This window comes from Dermochelys coriacea, chromosome 4 (assembly GCF_009764565.3).
Source record: "Dermochelys coriacea isolate rDerCor1 chromosome 4, rDerCor1.pri.v4, whole genome shotgun sequence".
Taxonomy (NCBI): Eukaryota; Metazoa; Chordata; order Testudines; family Dermochelyidae; genus Dermochelys; species Dermochelys coriacea.
In genome coordinates, this window is record NC_050071.1 from 136,110,603 (window position 1) to 136,131,453 (window position 20,851).

At 41.4% G+C, this 20,851-nt stretch overlaps 1 protein-coding gene across 5 annotated transcripts in view; it reads right to left on the reverse strand.

Moving 5' to 3' along the window:
• The window catches only part of CTNNA2 (catenin alpha 2), a 782,132-nt gene that overhangs the window by 573,251 nt on the left and 188,030 nt on the right, over positions 1 to 20,851 (reverse strand). For all 5 annotated transcript variants that reach the window (XM_043512733.1, XM_043512734.1, XM_038399462.2 and 2 more), the window contains 2 exons: positions 10,874 to 11,040; positions 1,839 to 1,958 (listed from right to left, as the gene is read on the reverse strand). In XM_043512733.1, the coding sequence (XP_043368668.1) occupies positions 1,839 to 1,958; positions 10,874 to 11,040 (287 nt within the window). The remainder of the gene's footprint in view (positions 1 to 1,838; positions 1,959 to 10,873; positions 11,041 to 20,851) is intronic.

Below are 20,851 nucleotides of genomic sequence, written 5' to 3' on the forward strand. Positions count from 1 at the left end.
CCTATAAGGTCTGCCCCTATAAGTACCCAAGGTTGCAATAATCATCAGCTTTGTGTGGGCTCTAAAAGGGAAAAGTCTGACCTTATGCACAGACATTCGTAATTTTGGATGATGAATATTTTTTATCACTTTCAGGTATTCTATTTTTTTATTTCTTTGTTAATACAAAAAATTAGATTATCTTTTTAATCTTTTTAATCATTAAAACTAACATCACAATAAATGTTTTGTGAGCATCACAATAAATTCCTGTTCCTTCTTAAATGGAAAGACTCCTATTACATTAGACTACCAGAGAGCTCCATCCATATGAACAATTTTTCTTTGTAAAAAATAAGGCAATTAAAAATATATATATCTAACGTTAGGCACCTAAATATGTGGGATAATTTTCAGGAGAGTAAGATCCTACCAACTCCCTTTGATTTCCATTACTAGTGTTTATAATTTGAGTTGAGTTGTTGGGTGTTTTAGAAATTAGAGCACTGATGTGATAAATGAAGGAAGGGGGGTAGCTCCCTTTTATGGACAGCCAGTAGCTATAAAATCCCTCTTAGGAGCTGTTCTCTAATCACTCAACCTGTAAAAGTCTCACTGCTATGCATAGGTAAAAGGAAAGGAGTGGGCACCTGGCCAAAAGAGCCAATGGGAAGGCTAGAACTTTTTAAAAAATTGAAAAACGACTCCCCTTTTGTCTGTCTGTGGTTGTTCTCCCGGTGAGACGGGACAGGGCAGAGCTATGCTGTAAGACGCTTGGGCCAGGTATGAAAAATCATCAGTATCATACCTAGAAACTACTCATTTAAAACTCCAGATATGCAAGTAGATCAGGAAATGTCTAGGAAGATGCAATTAGGTTTATTTCTTTTATTTCTTTATGGCATGTGGATTCCTTTGTGCTAACCCCAGGTTCTTTTGTTTTGCTTGTAACCTTTAAACTAGACCTCAAGAAAGCTATTCTTGGGGCTGAAACCTTGTAGTTGTTTTTTTTTAAAATCTAGCAATAGCCTGAGTTCCCAGATATATTTTCTTTTTTTTAAATAAAATTTATCCTTTTTAACAGCAGAATTGGATTTTTGTGTCCTAAGAGGTTTGTGCATATGTTGTTTAATTAGTAGGTGGCAACAGCTGATTTTCTTTGTTTTTCTTTCTTAGCTCTTCCCTGGAGGGGTGGTGAAAGGGCTTGAGGGTACCCCACAGGAAGGAATACCCAAGTGCACCCTCCTGGGCTCTCAAAGTGGTTCTGCACTTGGGTAGTTTAACCTTGAGAGTTTAATACAAGCCTGGAGTGTCCAGTATTAATCTTTAGAATCCTTGCGGGCCCCCACCTTCTGCACTCGAAGTGCCAGAGTGGGGAATTAGCCCTAACAACTTATTTAGGTGCCTAAATATGAATTTAGAAGCTTAATTTTAGACATTCATTTTTGAAAATCTGTCAAAACCTTTTTTGTAAAGAAAATATTTTCTTTATAAATAACACTTCATGTAGACCACCACACAATGATCAGATAGTGGCCTCCAGTCTCTACTGACCTGGACTGGACTGAAGTGCCCACTAGATAACGTAATTTCCTTGGTCATTTGCTCTCTTGCTCTTTAAGCCATTCTTAACTGAAGCATTGGTTTTTTAAGATTTTCCTTTTTTAAAAAAAAATCACTTCTAAAAAAAGGCAACTGTGCATTGGAAAATTAATAGGCTTAAGATATAGGTAATGATATACTAATTATTGACAGAACTGATGATGCAAAGCAGAAACAACATTTCTTTGAACATGATAAAAAACCAGGTTATTTTATATGACTGAATTTTCATACCCACTGATTTACAATGTACCCACCTGTTGTCTTCTAGCAGCCACATAGTTAAGTTTCACCATCTCTTTCCCAAATTCTTTAAAACGATTTGCTAGGTCTTGCTCATTTGTTGCGTTCTTCACAGCTTCCAGTGCTTCTTCTACCTAGAATTTAATATATGAAATTTATTAGAGTTTTAATCTGGCTCTGTTACTTTTCCCACCTTGACCAAGTCGCTAACCATTTTATGCCCCAGTTTCTCATAGGCAAATTTGACTCTCAGTTACACCAATGTACAGTAACTCTGAAGTAAGTAAACCAAACTGAGGTCAGTTGAATAAAGCTAATACAAAAACTTTCTCTTAATGTTGTTCTGTATTACTTTTCCTTCTTTGCATGACACGATAATGTATACTTCATATAATGGGCATTAGTTTAGACACTATCTTATTCAGATATACTTCCTAGATTAAACATGTTTAATATCTGTGTCATTTTTTTTATTGGCCAAGCTTGCCGAGGACCTATATTCAACTGTATGCAATTTCTCCGTTATCTGTCTGCATGTCTGTCTGTCTGTAATGCAATAACTTATGAATACCATACCCAATCCACTACAAAATTTTAGAGGATATTCTAGGCATCAATAGTCTGAACTTTATTGATTTGGGGGGAAAGTGGAAAACCAAAAGGAGAAAAGTGGGGGGCACAAGAAGCCTGTATCATCTGATTAGCAGAGCCACAGCTGCAATCAGCTCTGCAACTGTCTATAGAGCAAATAACTGGATGATGGTACCATTAATGCCACCCAAGAAAACAATACCCATATTCAAGCTCTGCCTATCCTCCCCATGGAGTTTAATAAGCTGACACCCTGAATGACTTATCTCCCAGACTGAATGAAAACTAATAACTACTGTGGGGGCAAGGCAAGGGAGACCTGGGGGATAGCACCCATCTCCTGACATGGGGGACTCGGGTAAGGGGAGGGGGAAGTCTGGCAAAGCAGAGATTGGAGGAGCCTGGCCTGGGGGAAGTGGGAAATGGAGGCACACATGGAGCCCCCAGCACAGAGGAAAGGGTGGGAATGAAGGACCCTGGATTGGTGGGAGGAGGACAGCGTGGGAGGGCATACGCAACACCTGGTGCAGGACAGATTGAGAGACTCTGATATGGAGGAAAGGGGCACACAGAACCCCTGGCAAGGGAAATTGGGGGGAGTTGCAGGGAGTCCCTGAAATAGAGAGGGATAGGACGGTGGCACACAAGGAACTTGTGGGATGGAATAGAGGGATGTAAGAATCCCGTGACATGTGAAATAAGCCTAGTCAACAGAAGTTATTAAGTGTCTGACCCTCCAACTGTAAACAGAGAGAACAATTTCCTAATGGTATATGTGCAGTATAGGCTTTCTGTGAAAACTAAGAGTATGTCTCCTCTAGGACTTTTGTTAGTACAATTTACGTCACTCAGGGGTGTGAAAAACACCCTTGTGAGAGACATAAGTTACGCTGACAGAAGCGTCAGTGTGGACAGTGCTATGTCACTGGTAGACATAGACTCCCACTGGCATAGCTACCACCACTCGTTTAATTATGTTGGCACAGAGCGGACACACGGGAGATCTTACAGCAGCGCATCTGCATCGGTACAGCTGCGCCACTGTAAGGTCTCTAGTCTAGACGTGGCCTAAGACTGATTACAGCTTATGGGAACAAATCAAAAACAAAGAAAATTAAACTTACCGTTGAAACTAAATTTATAGATTACCCTATATTACATAGCTAATATAGCATCTTTTAAAATGTAGTTAAGACAGAAGGAGGCCCAACATGGAATAGTTATTGTGGCATAAGAAGTAGTTTGGGGCTTAGTTTTCTATTTTTTCTACTGTTATCAAAAGTGTTACATTTACTTTTACATAAAGAGCAGAACTTAACAGAGAAAACACACTCTCCATAGTGATTCAAATTCGTTCGGCAAAAGAGGTGAAGATATGAAACTCCTAGATGTATTACCAAGTGCCCACCTAGTACAGCTATCACAAACTTACCAGCTCCAGCATAAAAGCTGCTTACCATTACGATTATAATGAAAAGATTTAAAATACTTTATTCATCCAGGAAATAAAATTACCTGCTCTGGGAGCAAGTGGGGCAGTAGAATTTTGTGAACTTGTTCTGTCATTTGAGAGATGAGTGAAATTCCCAGCAGAAGGGTTTAAACAGTGAATGTAGATCTATCCTGATCTGTATCAAGTTGAATTAATGAAATATTTAACTGGAACAATAGGTGTTGTCAATCTGGACATGCTGTTAACAGCAGACACATGAACCTTCCTTTTTCAGAGGAAAGGTTATTTAATTACAACAGGAACTTGTTCCTAAGAAAGGATTTAGAGCTCCATCTTGCTCTCTGTAAAGTCTCTGGCACCTCATCAACGTCAATAACAAGAGCAGGCATCTAATTAATTTAGGCAGGGTTTAAAATATACAGCGTTTGCTTAACTGCTAACTTGTATCTTGTGTTATTTCTACCTTGCAAAGTAAATGTGAAAGGTTAGCACCAGTCCGAGTGGATAATATTCATTCTGTCTCGTTTTGCACCCACTTTACAAAAGATAAATGGCAGCACAAGGTGCAAGGCCATGGAGAATCAGGCTCACCAAGTTCTGCAGAGAAATATTCTGGCTGGAAATTTAAATGTATAGCTGTTTTCTGGAGGTGTTATGCTACATCTAACAGTTACAAGCTGCACTTTGCTTTTGTGGTCAAATCAATCTGGGCCTGCATCATCTCATTTCTTACCCATAAACTGAACAACGATGTTCAAATCCTAACTGCCATGACAACTCACAAAATTAGTATGAAAACTATATTGTATGGTCTAATTTGTTCCTACTATTTATCTACCACCATTTGAAATACTAACCCTCAAGTTTTCGAGCCACACAAGTATGTCGACACAGCAAAGAAAGACCCGCAGCTGGCCTATGCTAACCAACTCGGGCTTGCAGGGCTCGGCTGCGGGGCTATTTCATTGTGGTGTAGACTTCTGGGCTTGGGTCAGAGTCCCAGAGTGCGAGTTCAGCGCAAGTCTGAAAGTCTATACAGCAATGAAAACAGCCTTGCAGCCTGAGACCCTCAAGCCTGACTCAGCTGGTATGAGCCAGCCATGGATTTTTCTTTGATGTGTAGATATACCCACAGAGTCCTTCTTCAGGTCTGGGAAAGGAACTCCCAGAGCCACAACAAAATGCCAAGTGGAACAGATTGTATGGCATAAGTAGTTAGCACTTATTGTAAGGGACCATTCAAGGTAGAGTGGCCCATTATAACCTGTGCAGTCATAGGAGAAAAAGATGGGGTTACTGGATTACAGATTGTTGTAATAAACCATAAATCCAGTTTGTCTGTTCAGTCCAGGATTTTTGGTGTCTAGCAGAGTAATGAATTTAAGCTCCCAGGCTTGTCTTTTGAAAGTGTTGTGGAGATTTCCTTTGAGGATGAAGACTGAAAGGTCAGATATAGAGTGATTGTTTTATGAAAAGTCTTCTTCCACAGGGGATATGATATTTTTTATCCTTAATCATTTTCCTTTTGTGAGTTAATTTCAGAGCACAATGATTGTTTGGTTTCACCCACATTTTTGTTACTGTGGCATTTATTGCACTAGATGAGGTATAGCACATATTGCAATAGGCATGTATAGGATAGATGCATCTTGAAAGGTGTGCTGTGGGGTGGGGGGGTGTTGCTTATTGTAGCAGTGGGGATATATCTGCAAGTTTTGCATCTGTTATTTTGGCAGGGTCTGGTGCCCCTTTGAGTTGGCGTGCCCTGGTCTGTGGAAATGGTCACTTACAATATGTGCTATTAACTTACTTATGCTAAACAATCTGTTCCACTTTGTATGTTGCTGTGATGCTGGGGCTTCATTTTCCAGTCCTGAAGAAGAGCTCTGTGTGGCTCGAAAGCTTGTCTCTCTCACCAACAAAGTTGGTCCAATAAAAGATATTACCTCACCCACCTTGTCTCTACAATATCCTGGGACTGACATGGCTGCGACTACATTGCCTTCATTTTTTATTATGATAGCAGGGCCGTCCCTAGCCATTTTGGTGCCCTACATCTCCCAACCCCCCACCCCGTGTGTGTGCTGGCCTCAGGGGGTGGGGAGGAGGAGGATGCAGCGGGGGAGTTGGTGCTGATGAGAGACCAGATAAATATTTAAAATTAATCCCAAGCAGTAGTAATATTTAAATCAATGGGAGCTGCTGGGTATTCTTCACATTTAAAATCAGGCAACGTATTTAGGTGCCTAAGTCTGAGCACATATTTTTGAAAATCTTTATTAAAAAAAAAAGTACATTTAGAAAGCACATAATAAGTCATTAGCCATTGGTGTGAATTGATTGTAATTCATTAATATTTATTATCTTTACATTTCAGGTGAAATCTTAAATATTTTATTTAACAATGTTTTATTTCTATTTTCGGAAGAATAATAGCTCCAGTAAAGTAACACAGAGCCAGTTTGCCTCCACAGGATGGAATCCTACCTAGGAAGTGATGTTTCCTTGGATCATTCCATCTGGATGGGTGGGAGATTGCTCATTACATTGGGGGCAGAGGGTCTGGCTCATAGAACCTGTGCCATTCTGTTTCCCACTCTGTCTCCCTGGCATTTGCCAAGGTCTCCCCTTGCATACTGTAATCCTATTCTATTAAAGGGGAGAGCAGATTCACCACTGTTTGCCAGGGGAACATGAAAATGTGCATATAACATCCTAAGCCCACACCCCACTTGCTGGCCCTCTCTCCACATGAAGTTCCCCAGATCCGTACAAACCTCTTTTGGGCATGTGGATGGTGTCTGACATTTGCCAAGTAAGATCTAGGCATAGATTTGGGTTGGAGTGCAGCATTACAATTCAATTAAATTCAATTCAATTATTACTAGGCCAATATCAGAACAACTAGGTTACAAGCAGCTGATAGATAAACTGTTATAATTCCAAATACTTGAGTTATTTCTGCATCCCCTCATCAGACATTTCTCCCTTCCAACAAAGTCCCTATTGCACCATTCTTATTGGGAATTGTAAGAAACTATGCATTTGATCTCTGTGCCTACTTTGTAAAGCTGTTTAAGATCCTTGGGGACAAAGGGGCCTGCATGTATTATTTCTACAATACCTTGAGCTATGTAAGTTATACCTTTGTTATAGCTCAGTAACTATTTTTATTTATTTTATTTTACTGAAACATGGTTATGGCCAGAAAAGTTATTATAAAAATTTTTCTTATGCAACAAATCTTCTCATTGTCTCGAGTGGCCCAGGATGCTGGAATGCTGAAAGCACCTTGGTCTATCTGTTAATTAGCCTAATTTATATGGCCCAAGGGATAGGTGACTATATCACTGTTCAATATCTGCCAAACATCAAGGACATCAATGATACAAAGTAATGTAGGGATGCAAAGCTGAGAATTGGTTGAAGGTAGATACATTAATCCCAGATTAAGCAGGTCCCTTTTCCCTAGGTAAGATAACAGGGACTATTCCAGAACACTCAGGAACTTGCTAGAACCAATTAAGGCAGGCAGGCTAATTAGGACACCTAGAGCCAATTGGAAAGCTGCTAGAATCAATTAAAGCTAATCAGGGCACTTGGCTTAAAAAGGAGCTCACTTCAGTCAGTGAGGTGTGTGCACGAGGAGCTGGAAGCAAGAGGCACTAGGAGCTGAGAGTGGGAGGACTGAGCAGTACAAACATCATCAGACACCAGAAGTAAGGTCCGGTGGTGAGGATAAAGAAGGTGGTGGGAGGAGGCCATGGGGAAGTAGCCCAGGGAGATGTAGCTGCCATGCAGCTGTTACAGGAGACACTCTAGACAGCTGCAATCCACAGGGCCCTGGGCTGGAACCCAGAGTAGAGGGTAGGCCTGGGTTCCCCCCAAAACCTCCCAACTCCTGATCAGACACAGGAGGTATTGACCAGGACTGTGTGTTCCACCAAAAGGGAAGGTCTTTGGTCTGTTTCCTGATTCACTTGGTGGATCAGCAGAGACTGTGGGGATTGTTGTTCTTCCTTTTCCCCAGCCGAGTGACCGGCGGATTTGAGCCATGAAAGTGGCCAAACTGAGAGCTGCCATGAATCTCTGAGGTGAGCAAATCTGCCAATAAGCAGAGGACCCACCAAGGCAGAGGAGGAACTTTTTCACAATATATATCAGTTATTTCAAGAGACAGTGAGTCACAAGATATTGGATCTTAAATTAAGATCATTCCGATTACCATCTTACCTTTTCCCACCTATTTTTGACCTTAGCTCAGTGTTTATTCCACTGAAACTGCTCAAGCTAAAACCAACGTCTTTAAAGCCTGATAAAATCACGGCACAATTTAAGTGGGTGAGTGGGAAGGGGAAGTAATGGGATGTACAAGACAATAATGTGAAGGACTTCATTTTAAACCCAGTGTGGTATCCAATTTACTTATGAGAAAGAAATTTGTTTCTCTTTCCCAGAAATGTCTGGGAGGCGCAGTTCCATCTGACATTGCAAACAATTCCAGTTTCCACGTTCAGTAAGACCTACAATGGCCCAATGAAGTAAAGTGGAGAAAACAAATGGATTTATAAAATAAAAAAGATAAGGCCAATTCCAATTAACTTTATGGGGTCATTGTAGTTCCTAATAAGATTGTGCTACTTTTTTTACTCCAACTACCATTTAAGAGTCAATATATCTCAGGAAAGATAGCTAGATTTTACTTATGCTCATATATTATCAGCAGAACTAAGCAACTTCAGAATGAAAAATATGTAGGATTGGCAATGACATGCAAATAACAAATAATGCAGTATGACCTTTCAAGTCTCGGGTTGAGATTGTAGGGGTAGAAATGAAATTTTAAAATGAGAAAATTGTATATGGAAGCTATTGAAAGTCTTTGAATATGGATTCCTAAACTGATAATTTTTCCACAAAGTCATATTTGAGAATATACTCGTTCTTCAAATAAATGTTTAAATGAATATGCATATATTGTTACGATTAAACAGTGATTATAAATATATAGATAGATATTTACATACACTTTTAATATTAATGCTAACAGTAAATGATATCTGATAAAGTGATTAATAATCTTTCTGAAGAGCACCTACGTTCATTCACAAATTGATTAAAATGCACTTCTCTCCATAAAGACTGAAGTGCAACTCACTGCCTTGACGTGATTAAAATTAGAACTGATTATAGTACATTTTAGGGTGGCTCTTGGATAAACCACCTCTTATAACTCTGACAATGCAAAGTGATTTTAATTTATTAATTTTCAGAGTACCTGAAGTGAAAATTATATACTGTAAATCTGTCTTTGTACATTAGTTGCAAGTTAATATTAATGCTGTTCCATGTGTGACAACTACTACCATCAATCTTTGGCCTTTTAAAGCTACTTTGGTCTCTCAAATAATACAAAATAATAATAAAATGCAAATATTTGCATTGCCCTGCTCTCTTGGAAAGTAAAAATAACTGGTGTTCTTTTAAAGCTGTAAATAATGCAAAATGATCAAATGCAAAGTTAAACTTTCAAGTGCTTAAACACAGTTAACAAAAACACAGACAAAAATATATAAAAATAAGGGTGAAGGTTCTTTGAAATAATTTCTTGGATGATTTGCAAAAGCTACAGACTATGTTGATGTATGCTGCCTTGAGAACCCACAGAGACAAAAATGATATGAGAAAATTAATCAACAGAACCCACTTACAAAAGATCATTTGGAGAATGCTACTCTAAGCAGTGCATCATACTACTTCCAACAAAGGAATTTATCAACACAGAAAGCCAAACAATTCTGGCTTCTGCTCAGATACAGGAAAAAATGATCACTTCACCTTTGAAATGGTCTGAATAAGAATTTGAACTGTAGTGTACAAATAGGAAATCTCTTACTGCTAAAATTAAGAGTTAGAAAGTCTCCACTGACAAAGCATTATTTGAATTAGAATGTTGTTCATTATTAAGTTGAAAAAATGAAGGCATATTCAAGAGTCACACTGCTTACACAGCATGTAATCACGGGACAATGTGCTGACATTTTACTACGATAGCACTGCATTCATTACGGCAGTGCTTTCTAGCATTTGTACAGAAAAGCGTTTGCCATTTTTCATTGTAGACACTGTTTTCAAAGGATTAAAATTTGTTTCTACAGTCTCATTCCAGACTAAAGGTTCTCATCTCTCTGAAAGAGAATATCTACAATTTACCAAAATAGGGGTGAGGGAGTACCTTTTGGGCCATTTATCAATAAAATAAACAAGGTTTTAAACGTGATGTTTATGCATTTTTACACCTAGGGCAGTGGTTGGTTCCCCCCCTCATTTTTTTTTCCCTTTTTCTTCTCCCTCCTCCAGATTAGAAAAACTGGCCATGTGATAAAGACCAAGAGAAGAATCAATTAAGCTGGGTAGTGACAATTACAAAACACTGTATGCCTTTACAGACAGGTAGATAGACAGCATCAAAAGCAGAGTACAAATCTACAGCAAGTCTTTTGCAAATCTACGTCTTCTCTGCTATTTTTTTCTTCATTTTTGAATACTAACTTGACACTTACCCTGCTTCTAATCCCAATTAATGTTCCTCCCTTGTGATACAATCAGTAGTAATATAGAAGCACCTAACTTACACGGCACAACAAAACTGTAGTACTTAAATTCTGCCACAAGATAGCAATACTCTACAACTACTGTGGATTATTAAACCACTGGCATGAGCTTCACTGCCATTTAAATGTGGCTTTTAATCCAGCATGGTACACAACAGAAGTACAATCTATCAGAAGTACCTAGTGATGCTGATTTTAACTCAAACACATTAATTAATTTAGATTGAACATATGAAGGTCTAAAAAGTAGAAATGCATTATATTCTAGTTCCACTTTAGTGCTTCCACAAGAACAGCAACTACAAAGACAACAGAAAACTTGGACTTTTGTTTATAATTTCAACACATCTTAAATGAAGAAAACAGTGTAGAAAATTTTAAAGAGTCATACAATTTTCAGGTGGGACAAAAGCCTCATGACATCAGCCATATCAGCCAGGATGAGTAAGCGAGTAACAGCCGACAACAAGGCCCGAGCAGCCCGCACCATGGTGCCTCGTTTCACGGAGGAACATGGATCATCAGCAAACTCTGAAGAGGCAATTCTCATTGTTTCACCTACAATACAATAAAATTTTGATTACACAAAAGGTTTTACATTTATACCACTCAGAAAACAAACAATTCCCTGAACGAATTAACTGTTGCTAGCCAGAAAGGAACTTAGTTTTTGGTTTTGGAGTAGTAGGTTGCTGAAGAGAGGGGTTCTGTGCAAAGTGTTTTAGAATCTCAAAATAACCTGGGATGATCAGGTCAAATACAACAAGCTACACAGGAAGTAGCTATGTATTTGGCAGACTACGCAGCAACCTTCTCTACACAGACTATACTCCTTACTGTTTTTTTCCCATTGTATAAATCTCTTCTGTTTCTATTGCAGGCCCCTGCTGCAGAATTAGAGGAATATGATACCAAAACAAACTGTTGAATAGTCACCCGCAGAGATATTCACCATAAGGTTAGAGAAGCTGCTATTGGAGAGCTGTAGGAAACACAAAAAACTCACCTCCTTTTATGCAGACGACCAGAGTCAGAGATTCATTAGGTTGACTCCAACCGAAATATGCAAAATTTCCTTCCATAAACAGACTTTCTAATCTACTCCCATTGTAGCTATCTTTCCCCTATGAAGGGCTCCTATCCTACTGTCATGTAAATCACCACCTTCTATGCAGACTCACCAATCCACTCTCTCTCTGCTCCCAACTTTCCCTCCCATGTCTACATTATTTCTTGACCAGCTTCCTCTCCAACTATCTCCCAAGTTTCTACCACTCATTTGCTCCTGGTCCCCATGCCTCTTTCATATGGACAGAGATCCTGATCTCATCTTCTCCCCACAGCTATCAATCCTGTTGATAAAGTTCTCATGCCATTACAATTACCTGTATATTCAGCCCTATAATGAACCCACTTCTCCAGTCCTCCCCACTCCCTCCCCCCATCCCAATCTACACTTGTTTCACTTAAGACACTTCTCCCAATGGACTTGACGGAACTCTCTCTTTAAGCTACTTGTTAGAGACTTAAAACATGGAGGACATAAAGTCCCCTGCTTACAGGATTTATAGTATTTATTATTAGTTAAGCTTCAATGTTATCCACTAATCATTTTTTTTAATTTTGTTTAGTGTCTGGATAATGTAATAACATCCCCTATTATTATTGTGCCAAAAGTGTTCTAGGTGCTTAACAGACTACTGAAACCAGATCTGAAGAAGAGTTCTGTGGAGTTCAAAAGATTGTCTTTCACCAACAGACGTTTGTCCAACAAATTATGTTACCTCACCCGCCTTGTCTCTCTACAAAGACTAAATCTTTTAGAATGAAGGATGAGAGTTCATAGGTAAGGCTCTGTGTTTGTCATGGAGGTCACGGATACTGTGACTTTTCGTGACCTCCGTGACTTCTGCAGCGGCCCGTGCGGCTGGCTGAGGAGGCACCTGAGCAGCTCGGGCAGCGCTTGGGCCAGTCGCAGTGGCTGCTGCTGGGGCAGTCTTGCCCCCCGCACCCTCCAACAGCAGGATTATGGGTGTGGGGGGGGCTTGGAGAGTGAAGTACAGGGCGGTGCTTACCTGGGGGGGGCGCTCCCTGGAAGGGTGACAGGAACTCCCCTCCCTCAGCTCCTAGTTCCACATGCTGTCTTTGCCTGTAGGCACCGTCCCCACAGCTCCCATTGGCCATGGTTCCCAGCCAATGGGAGCTGCAGAACTGGGGCTTGGGGTGGAGCAGAAGCAGTATATGGAGCTAGGAGCTGGAGGTTGCTGCTTCCCAGGAGCCAGGTAGAGAACCTGCCTGAGCCCCACCACCCTCTCTGAGCACCCACTGTGCCCCCCCTAGCATCTGCGGCGCCCATGCTCCCCAACCACCTGCGGCACCCCCTGGGCTGTGACACCGCTGAGTACCAGCAGTGTCCCCTGGGCCACCCCACCAGACCCACAGTGCCCCCCCAGGCTCTCATCAGGAGTAAATAGTAAAACTCATGGTGTGATAAGTGAAAGGGTGAGGATAGCTCCCTTTTATGGGCACCCAGCCAGCCATAAAGTCCCTCTTGGTGACTGCTTGCTTTACCTGTAAAGGGTTAAAGAGTCCCCCAGGTAAAGAAAAAGGAGTAGGCACCTGACCAAAAGAGCCAATGGGAAGGCTAGAACTTTTTAAAATGGGAAAAAAGCTTTCCCTTTGTCTCTGGGTTTCTCTCGCTTGGCTTGGCGGAAGAGACAGGGGCAGCAGGAATGCTCTGTAAAGTTTGAACCAGGTATGAAAAATCTTCCATACCTAGAAGGATTCACTGGGACTGGGGATGTTTAGACAGACACGATCAGGTTTATTTCTTTTTTTGGCTTGTGGATTTCCTCTGTGCTAAGCTTGGGTATTTTTGTTTTCTTTTGTAATGTTAAGCAGGACCCCAGGGAGCCATTCTAGGTGTTTAACCTTTTTCAGTTGCTCTGTAACATCTAGCAAGAGTCTGATTTTCTAGATGAGTTCCCTTTCTTCTTTTTTAAATAAAATTTACCTTTTTAAAAAACCTGATTGGTTTTGTGTCTTAAAAGGTCTGTGCATATGTTTTTCAATTAGCTGGTGGCAACTGCTGGGTTTCCCTTCTGTTTGTTTTCCTTTCTCTGCTTTCCCAAGGGAGGGGTGGAAAAGCCAAGCAGCCTCAGGGAAAAAACTTTCCAAGTGAATTTTCCCAGGATCTGCAAGAGGAAGTTTTTCACTTGGGTGGTGGCAGCATTTACCATGCCAAGGTCAGAGAAAAGCTGTAACCTTAGGGATTTAATACAAGCCTGGAGTAACAAGTATTAATTCTTAAAATCCTTGCAGGTCCCCACCTTCTGCACTCAAAGTGCCAGAGTGGGGAATCAGCCTTGATACATGGACAGGTCATGGGCTGTGAATTTTAATTTACTGTCAGTGACCTATCCATGGCTTTTACTAAAAATACTCATGATTAAAAAGTAGCCTTATTTATAGGCATTGTGGGGAAAAGAATGTTTTAAGACAGCACTTGGAGAAAAGGATTAGGGCAATGGTCGATGGAGGTAAGTATGGAAGGAGATGAAGGGAATGGTTTTTCATATGTAGTCTTCTGGCAGCTTGTAGAGGAATTTGACCAACTCATCCCAAGTGGAATAATCATAACCGGGCAAAAGGGCTTAATGATTCACTATGCACAGTGGTAACCCTGCAGCTGAATATATCTCTCTGCCAAAAATATCATTGGGGGTGGGAGGCATCTTTGTCTTTGGGAGTAGCTTTCGCTCTAATTTGGCTGTGTTATTCGTTTACAGCCACTGCCCCTGCCCCCAGGGCACCTAGTGGGGTGTACTGATAAAAATTGTTTGTACTCTTGTGAAGGAATTTGGTATTTGTGTTCCCTGCACAGTGCTACCAGTATTAGGGATGACGGATTTGCCCTAAGGCTTTTATAGGTGGCATAATTGCCTCTTTCTAGGGAGAGCAACCTTCCCTGATATAGCAAGGTATAATATGTCCATGAGATTGTGGGGATTTTCCTCCACAAGCTCCATCTGTATTCCCACAGATATAGCCATCCTTTTTAAGAGATCCTGAGAAGATTCAAAATCATCTGGTACCAGAAAAGACTCTGACACAAAGGCCTTATGTGGTTAAGAGGACTAGGTGTTCAGAGGAGGCAGGTTAGAACCCTCCTGAGGCTGGTCTTGCACAGTTGATGCTGGAGGTCTGTCTCAAGCAGGCAACAGGCGGTGCCACTGTTCACACCGCAGAAGCTCAGTACCGACATTGAGCAGTAGATCGTTACCTCTTGGAGAAACTTCATCCTTCAGTGTAGTGGTTTCCTGGTATTAACTTTGGAGTAGGAGACTTAGGAACCCCTTTCAGACTCTGAGGAATATGGTACTCCAAAAGCCAGGATGGAGCAGTACCAGATGGCACAACAAGACATTGGGACCATGATCTACATGGGCTTGCAGTTCCGGAGCCAACACCGTGGGCTTCCTAGATATCACTACTGTGCCTTGTGGCAGAGTGGTTACCATTGAACTCAGAGCTGGCACTGAGATTGCTGGAAGTGCTGCCAGACCTGAAGCCACAGGCACTGTTGCAGATCCCAACATTGAAGAGAAAAAAAGAAAGAAAAAAAAAAACCCGGGCACCACATGTGACAGGCCTGACAAGTTACTATCAACATGAATAATCACCAAGAGCAGTACAGAGTGGCTCAGCAGATCCTGCCCAGCTGTGTATGCTTCTGAGGCTTCCGAAATGGGCCTTTGCTCCACTGTGAGCCTGAGGCAACAGCTTCAGCATGTGCACCAAGGAAGTAGCTGGGCTCGATGGTCCCAACACAGGAACTAGAGTCACTGGCTCTAGCCTGGTCGAGCCACTAGGATGAGGTACCATGGCACAGCAAGCCAAAGAGGGTGCTCTACCTTTGGTACTAGAGTGGCTAACTTTGCAGTTGAGGAGTGCCAAGTACTTTTGAGGATATACAAATCAACCTCTTCTTTGGCTTCGGCAGCCCAGGGTGCTCCACGCACTTATACCTCTTTGAGACTGTCCTGGCAACACGTGTGCAACAGAACAACATTGGCTCCACTGCCTTCAGGTTCCTCCAAAGCTAGTTGTGGGATGGGAAGTGGGATTTTCCCCTGTACAGGAAAGTGCAGGATTTCCAAGGACATTTTAATGCAAGTTTTGGCTTTGTATGAGGAAAGATTTTAAACTTGCAAAACCCATTTGTCCAAGAGCAGGAAAGTGAGAGGATACTTGAATGAGTTACTACTACTTATGAATCTTCATAATGCTTTATTCCAAAGACCGTCAGCAATGACATATCTAGGTTTAAAAGAATGTTCCAGTTATTAAGTTGTGAATTGTTATATTAATTTAGATGGAATATACTAGTCAAAGGTTAACATAATCCAGTCACTGTGCAACATTAAACAGTGTTGATCAAGGTCCAGGGTTTGTTATATAGAGATCTCAGCTTGCTTAATACAATTGAAAACACACTACTAAAAATATTTTTTAACCTTCTATTAAACATACAGTAATTAAAATTATTGCAACAGAACATTTAATATTCAAATTAAGTTTAACTGGATCTATAGTAGGGATTTCTACTATAGTAGAAAGTGACCGGTTCCAAACTACAAATTCAATATTATGTCTTATATTTAAATTAGCATGACAAGGCAGTGTTGCTATGTCAGGGAGAAGCAGGGTTTGAAAAGTCAGCTCCTAAGCGACCCGAGGAGCTAGTGAACAGGATCAGCAAACAGGGGAGTTTTGTGAGGGAGCATGAGAGCCAGATACAACTAATAAACAGTCTCTAAACTTAGGTCAAACTCCCCCTCAAAACCAAAAAACCAAAAAAACAAACAAAAATAATCCAGGAAGGGCTAAAATAACACAGGCAAAAGTCCAGCACCAGAGTGGGAGGCTATCAAGTTTATGGCACTGGATGCTCCATGCATAATTACCTGCCTTTTGGGCAAATGGCATATGTGCGCATTCGATGCAAGCAGCTCGTGGCCCTCAGAGACCTCATACGAGCTCTGGAAGCCAGAGCGTCTGAACTGGAAGAGATAAGGGAGACAGAGAGAAACATACAAAAGACTTTCTGGGACAAAGTAGAGAGGTCCCAATCCCACAAGTCTGACAGCCTCTGTGCTACTGAGGAAGATTAAAGTCTCAGGAAAAGAGAACATCAAGGTGGAGTGGAGCAAAATGATCGCATAGTTGGGATCCTACCTCCAGATTAAGTCATGATTTCTTTTCGCACTGAGGATACCTCTTTGAGGGAGGGGATCCCTGTTATTAGAAACAGAGAGGTAAAAGTGATGCTGGTTTCAATTATTAGAAATATAGATAGTTAGGTTTGTGATGGAGGCGCTTAGAGACAATGGTCTCCACCTAAATTAAAACAGAATCAGATTGCTGGTATGTAAAATTAAAAAGGTGGTAGACTAGTTTTTAAAACTAAGAGCTGGGAGAAAGCCAACAGGTGCAGAGGAGCACATGGTTTGGACTGGCACATCAGTTAGGCGAGGATTTATTAAAGCATACACTCTATATTCTAGTACAGAGGAGAGGATGGAAGTTAAGTACAGGTAGGAACTGAAGAAAACAGTCAAACAAACAAACAAAAAAAAGAGAGTCCTAGTCATGCAATCAGAGTCATAGAAAATTAGGGTTGGAAGAGACCTCAAGAGGTCATCTAGTCCAACCCCCTGCTCAAAGCAGGACCAACCCCAACTCAATCATCCCAGCCAGGGCTTTGTCAAGCTGGGCCTTAAAAACTTCTAAGGATGGAGATTCCACCAGTTATATCACATGAAGACAGACAACTCAATAGTAACAAATTTTATAAGTGCTTGTATACTAATGCAAAATTCTAAATAGTAAGATGGGTGAACTTTGAGTGCCTGGTATTAAACAAGGATATTGATATAATAGGCATCACAGACACTGGATGGAAAGACAATAATCAATGGCACACAGTAATACCAGGGTACAAAATACATAAGAATGATGCAATAGGTCACACTGGTGGGGTATTGGCACTATATGTGAAAGAAAGCATAAGTCAAATATAGTAAAGGCCTTAAATGAATCAAACTGTAACACAGACTCTGATAGAAATTCCATGCTTCAATAATAATAGTACAGCAGTAGGATGATGATTGTGATATGCTCAGGAAGATTAAAGAGCCTAAAAAACAGAAAACCAAATAATAATAGGGGATTTCAATTTTCAGCATACTGATTGAGAACATGTCACCTCAGAACAGGCAGCAGAGATAAAATTTCTAGCCATCATGCATGACTGCTTTTTGGAGCAGGAAGTCCTGAAACCCACAAGGGAAGAGACAATTCTTGGTTTAGTCCTAAGTGGCACAGAGGATCTGCTGTAGACAGAATTGTAACTTCCTCTTTTACATTTCGATAATCATTCAACTTTGGTGAAAGATTAGACTTTAATTCCACTGGAGTACAAGTATTTTACTTCTAAAAAAGATAGTTTGGGGATTCAATTTCTATATACAAGCCTCTTTGCCTCATGTCACAGGGTAGCTGGTCTCTGTTGATAGACTGAGCCAAGCTCCCCTGGATTGGAGCAGGAAGGCCTCATACAGCTAATTAAAGAGGACTGGACTACACTTGGGCCTATAAAGGGCTGCTAGTAGGCAGCTAAGGAGGAAGGACAGAGACAGGCTGAGCCCTGGTCAGCAGAGGTCACATTGGAATGGAGCAACTCCTGTGGTGGGTCCCTGGAGCAAGGGAATTGGGGCTCAAGGAAGCAACCCTGCAGCTGTGCCCCTAAGAAGGGAGCAGAGCTGGAGGTGGCAAGGATGTTGCCAGGAATTGGAGAGCTGGAGACCCGGAGACTCCTGGGAGGGGTGGCCCTGAAGACTGTGGGCTAGGTATTGACTTAAGACTGCCTTCTTTAGGTTTATTAACCTTTGTTAGAAAAGAATGAACCAGCCTGACTGGGACTGGGCATGACAGCACATGCTCCGAGGAGGTGTGTGGCAATGGCCACCCAGTGACACTTCACAAGGACTTTTTCTTTGGATTGTCAAAACAGATGGCCCTACTGGATCTTAGATACACACATAGCAACAGTAGCCACAAATGTCATTGTTCATCTAGCAAAAAGAAAAGGAGTACTTGTGGCACCTTAGAGACTAACAAATTTATTAGAGCATAAGTTTTCGTGAGCTACAGCTCAGCTTATGCTCTAATAAATTTGTTAGTCTAAGGTGCCACAAGTACTCCTTTTCTTTTTGCGAATACAGACTAACACGGCTGCTACTCTGAAACCTGTTCATCTAGCAGGTCATCTTCTAACTAAAACAGACCAACCAGAACATAAAGGGAGTGTTTGCCTACTATCTGAACTACTGTTTCATTCTGGATTGGAGACTAGATCATCTACCATTAAAACAATTTACCTCAGGATGTGATGGATTTTCCATCATGGGAAGTTTTATTAAAAATCAAAAATGGATGTCTTTTTAAAAAAATGCTATCATTCGAACAGAAGCTTCCATTCTAATTCAAAACATTCTTTTTTGACCTTGCCTCCTCTAAGATCAACATATAAGCACATTATGCAAAAAACAACAACAAAACAAACACACACACACACACACACAATCTGCCTGTTCCAGGAACTTACAGAGTAGAAACTATATGTAGAAGAAGTTAGTCTCCTTGACTAATTTTCTAATTCTAAAAACTGTCAGTTGCGACAGTCATAGCATGGTGTAATAGAGCCGGACTCACCCAGCGGTGCCTCCTGCTGGTTGTCCTTGGAAATTAGCTCATCAGCCTTTGGAGCTCCTTCTGCTGTCTGGTGATCCACCTTACCGCCAGCCCCAGTCTCTCCCAGGCCCCGGTGCCTCCTCCCACTGGGGTGCTGCCCCTTGGCAGTAAACCTCCAACAATCCCTGAGAGTCTCCCCTCCCCTGGGAACCCCCACCCACTACCCCTACCTCACCTCAGTCTTATCTACTGCCGGTCATCGATTAGCCCCACTCCCTGGGGCACACTGCAGTGTATCAGCCACTCATCACAGGCGAGGGAGTTTGGACCTGCTGCCTCTGTCTATCCATGGGCTGCCCCCTGGCAACCCCTGTACGTAACAGGCCCTAATCTAGGCCTCACAGCCTGGGGATTTCCAGGCTGGAGCTCCCCTGGCCTTTCCCCCTCAGCCCTGCTCCAATCTAGGTATTCCCTTAGGTCCCTGCAGCTAGGCCCTTCCCTCTTTGAATACAGAGAGAGACTCTGGCTAAGAGTTAGCCTAGCAGCCCTTTATAGGCCCAGCTGCGGCCTGATAGGGGCATGGCCCAGGTGCAGCCATTTACCCAATCAGCCTAGCTTCTCTTGCCCTCAGCCCCAGCTGTCTCCCAGGGCTTTTAAGCCCCACAGGGCAGGAGCGGATAACCACCCCGCTACACATGGTATAAAAAAAATAAATAGACTAGAACAGGATGAACTTGAGTCTAGTCACCTTTAGAATTCATCCTCTTCTATTTCTATATAGTTCCAATAATTTAGAACCTCACATAATGCACAGATCATTAAAGATAAGGATTTAATTATCGTAGCTATAGGCTGTTCCTAGGGATGCTTTAAAAGCATGCACAATTTTATGGCGTTTCAGTAACAAAACTATCAATCTGATAATCTGCACTTTACAAAAGTCCCCTTAACAAAGGACTTTTTAGACAGATACTAAGTTAATGGTGTTTTGGAAATACCTAAGATAAATTTAAATGAAATAACATTATGGCATTCATTAAAACAATTAGATTGGCGTGGATATTACCATTAGAAAATAGATTACTATTTGTCATTACACCCGGTGATTGATCCTCTGCTATCTGTCAATGTATTGCACTTGGGGGAGTTCAGTGGGGTTCCACAGAAATCTACATTGAGAACATTGTGATATTAGGGGCTGTGCCTTTAAGGGCTGAGCGTCCCTGACAGAGAGTCTGGGCAGGCCACTGTGAAACTCATGTTGTTATGCATAGCCAGTGGGAACCAGACACCAAGTAAACCAAAATTCTTGCAAGCATCTTAAGCACTGAGTGTTCACTGAACAACACACACATTATTTAAAATCATATTTCATGATCTGCAAAATGGGATTACTAGCACATTAGTTTAATTTGCAGGTGACAGTAATATGGGATGTACTGAATCAGATGTGAAGACAGAAGACTACTAAACAAGGCTTACAGAGGTTGGAAATTTGGGCAGGAAATAAAACATGAAGCAGGTCTCCCTTCAGTAATGATGTCAGCTCAATATCTCAGCAACACTCCCTTTGGATATTAACAATAGGAGTGATCCCACCTAGTAAAGTTTCATA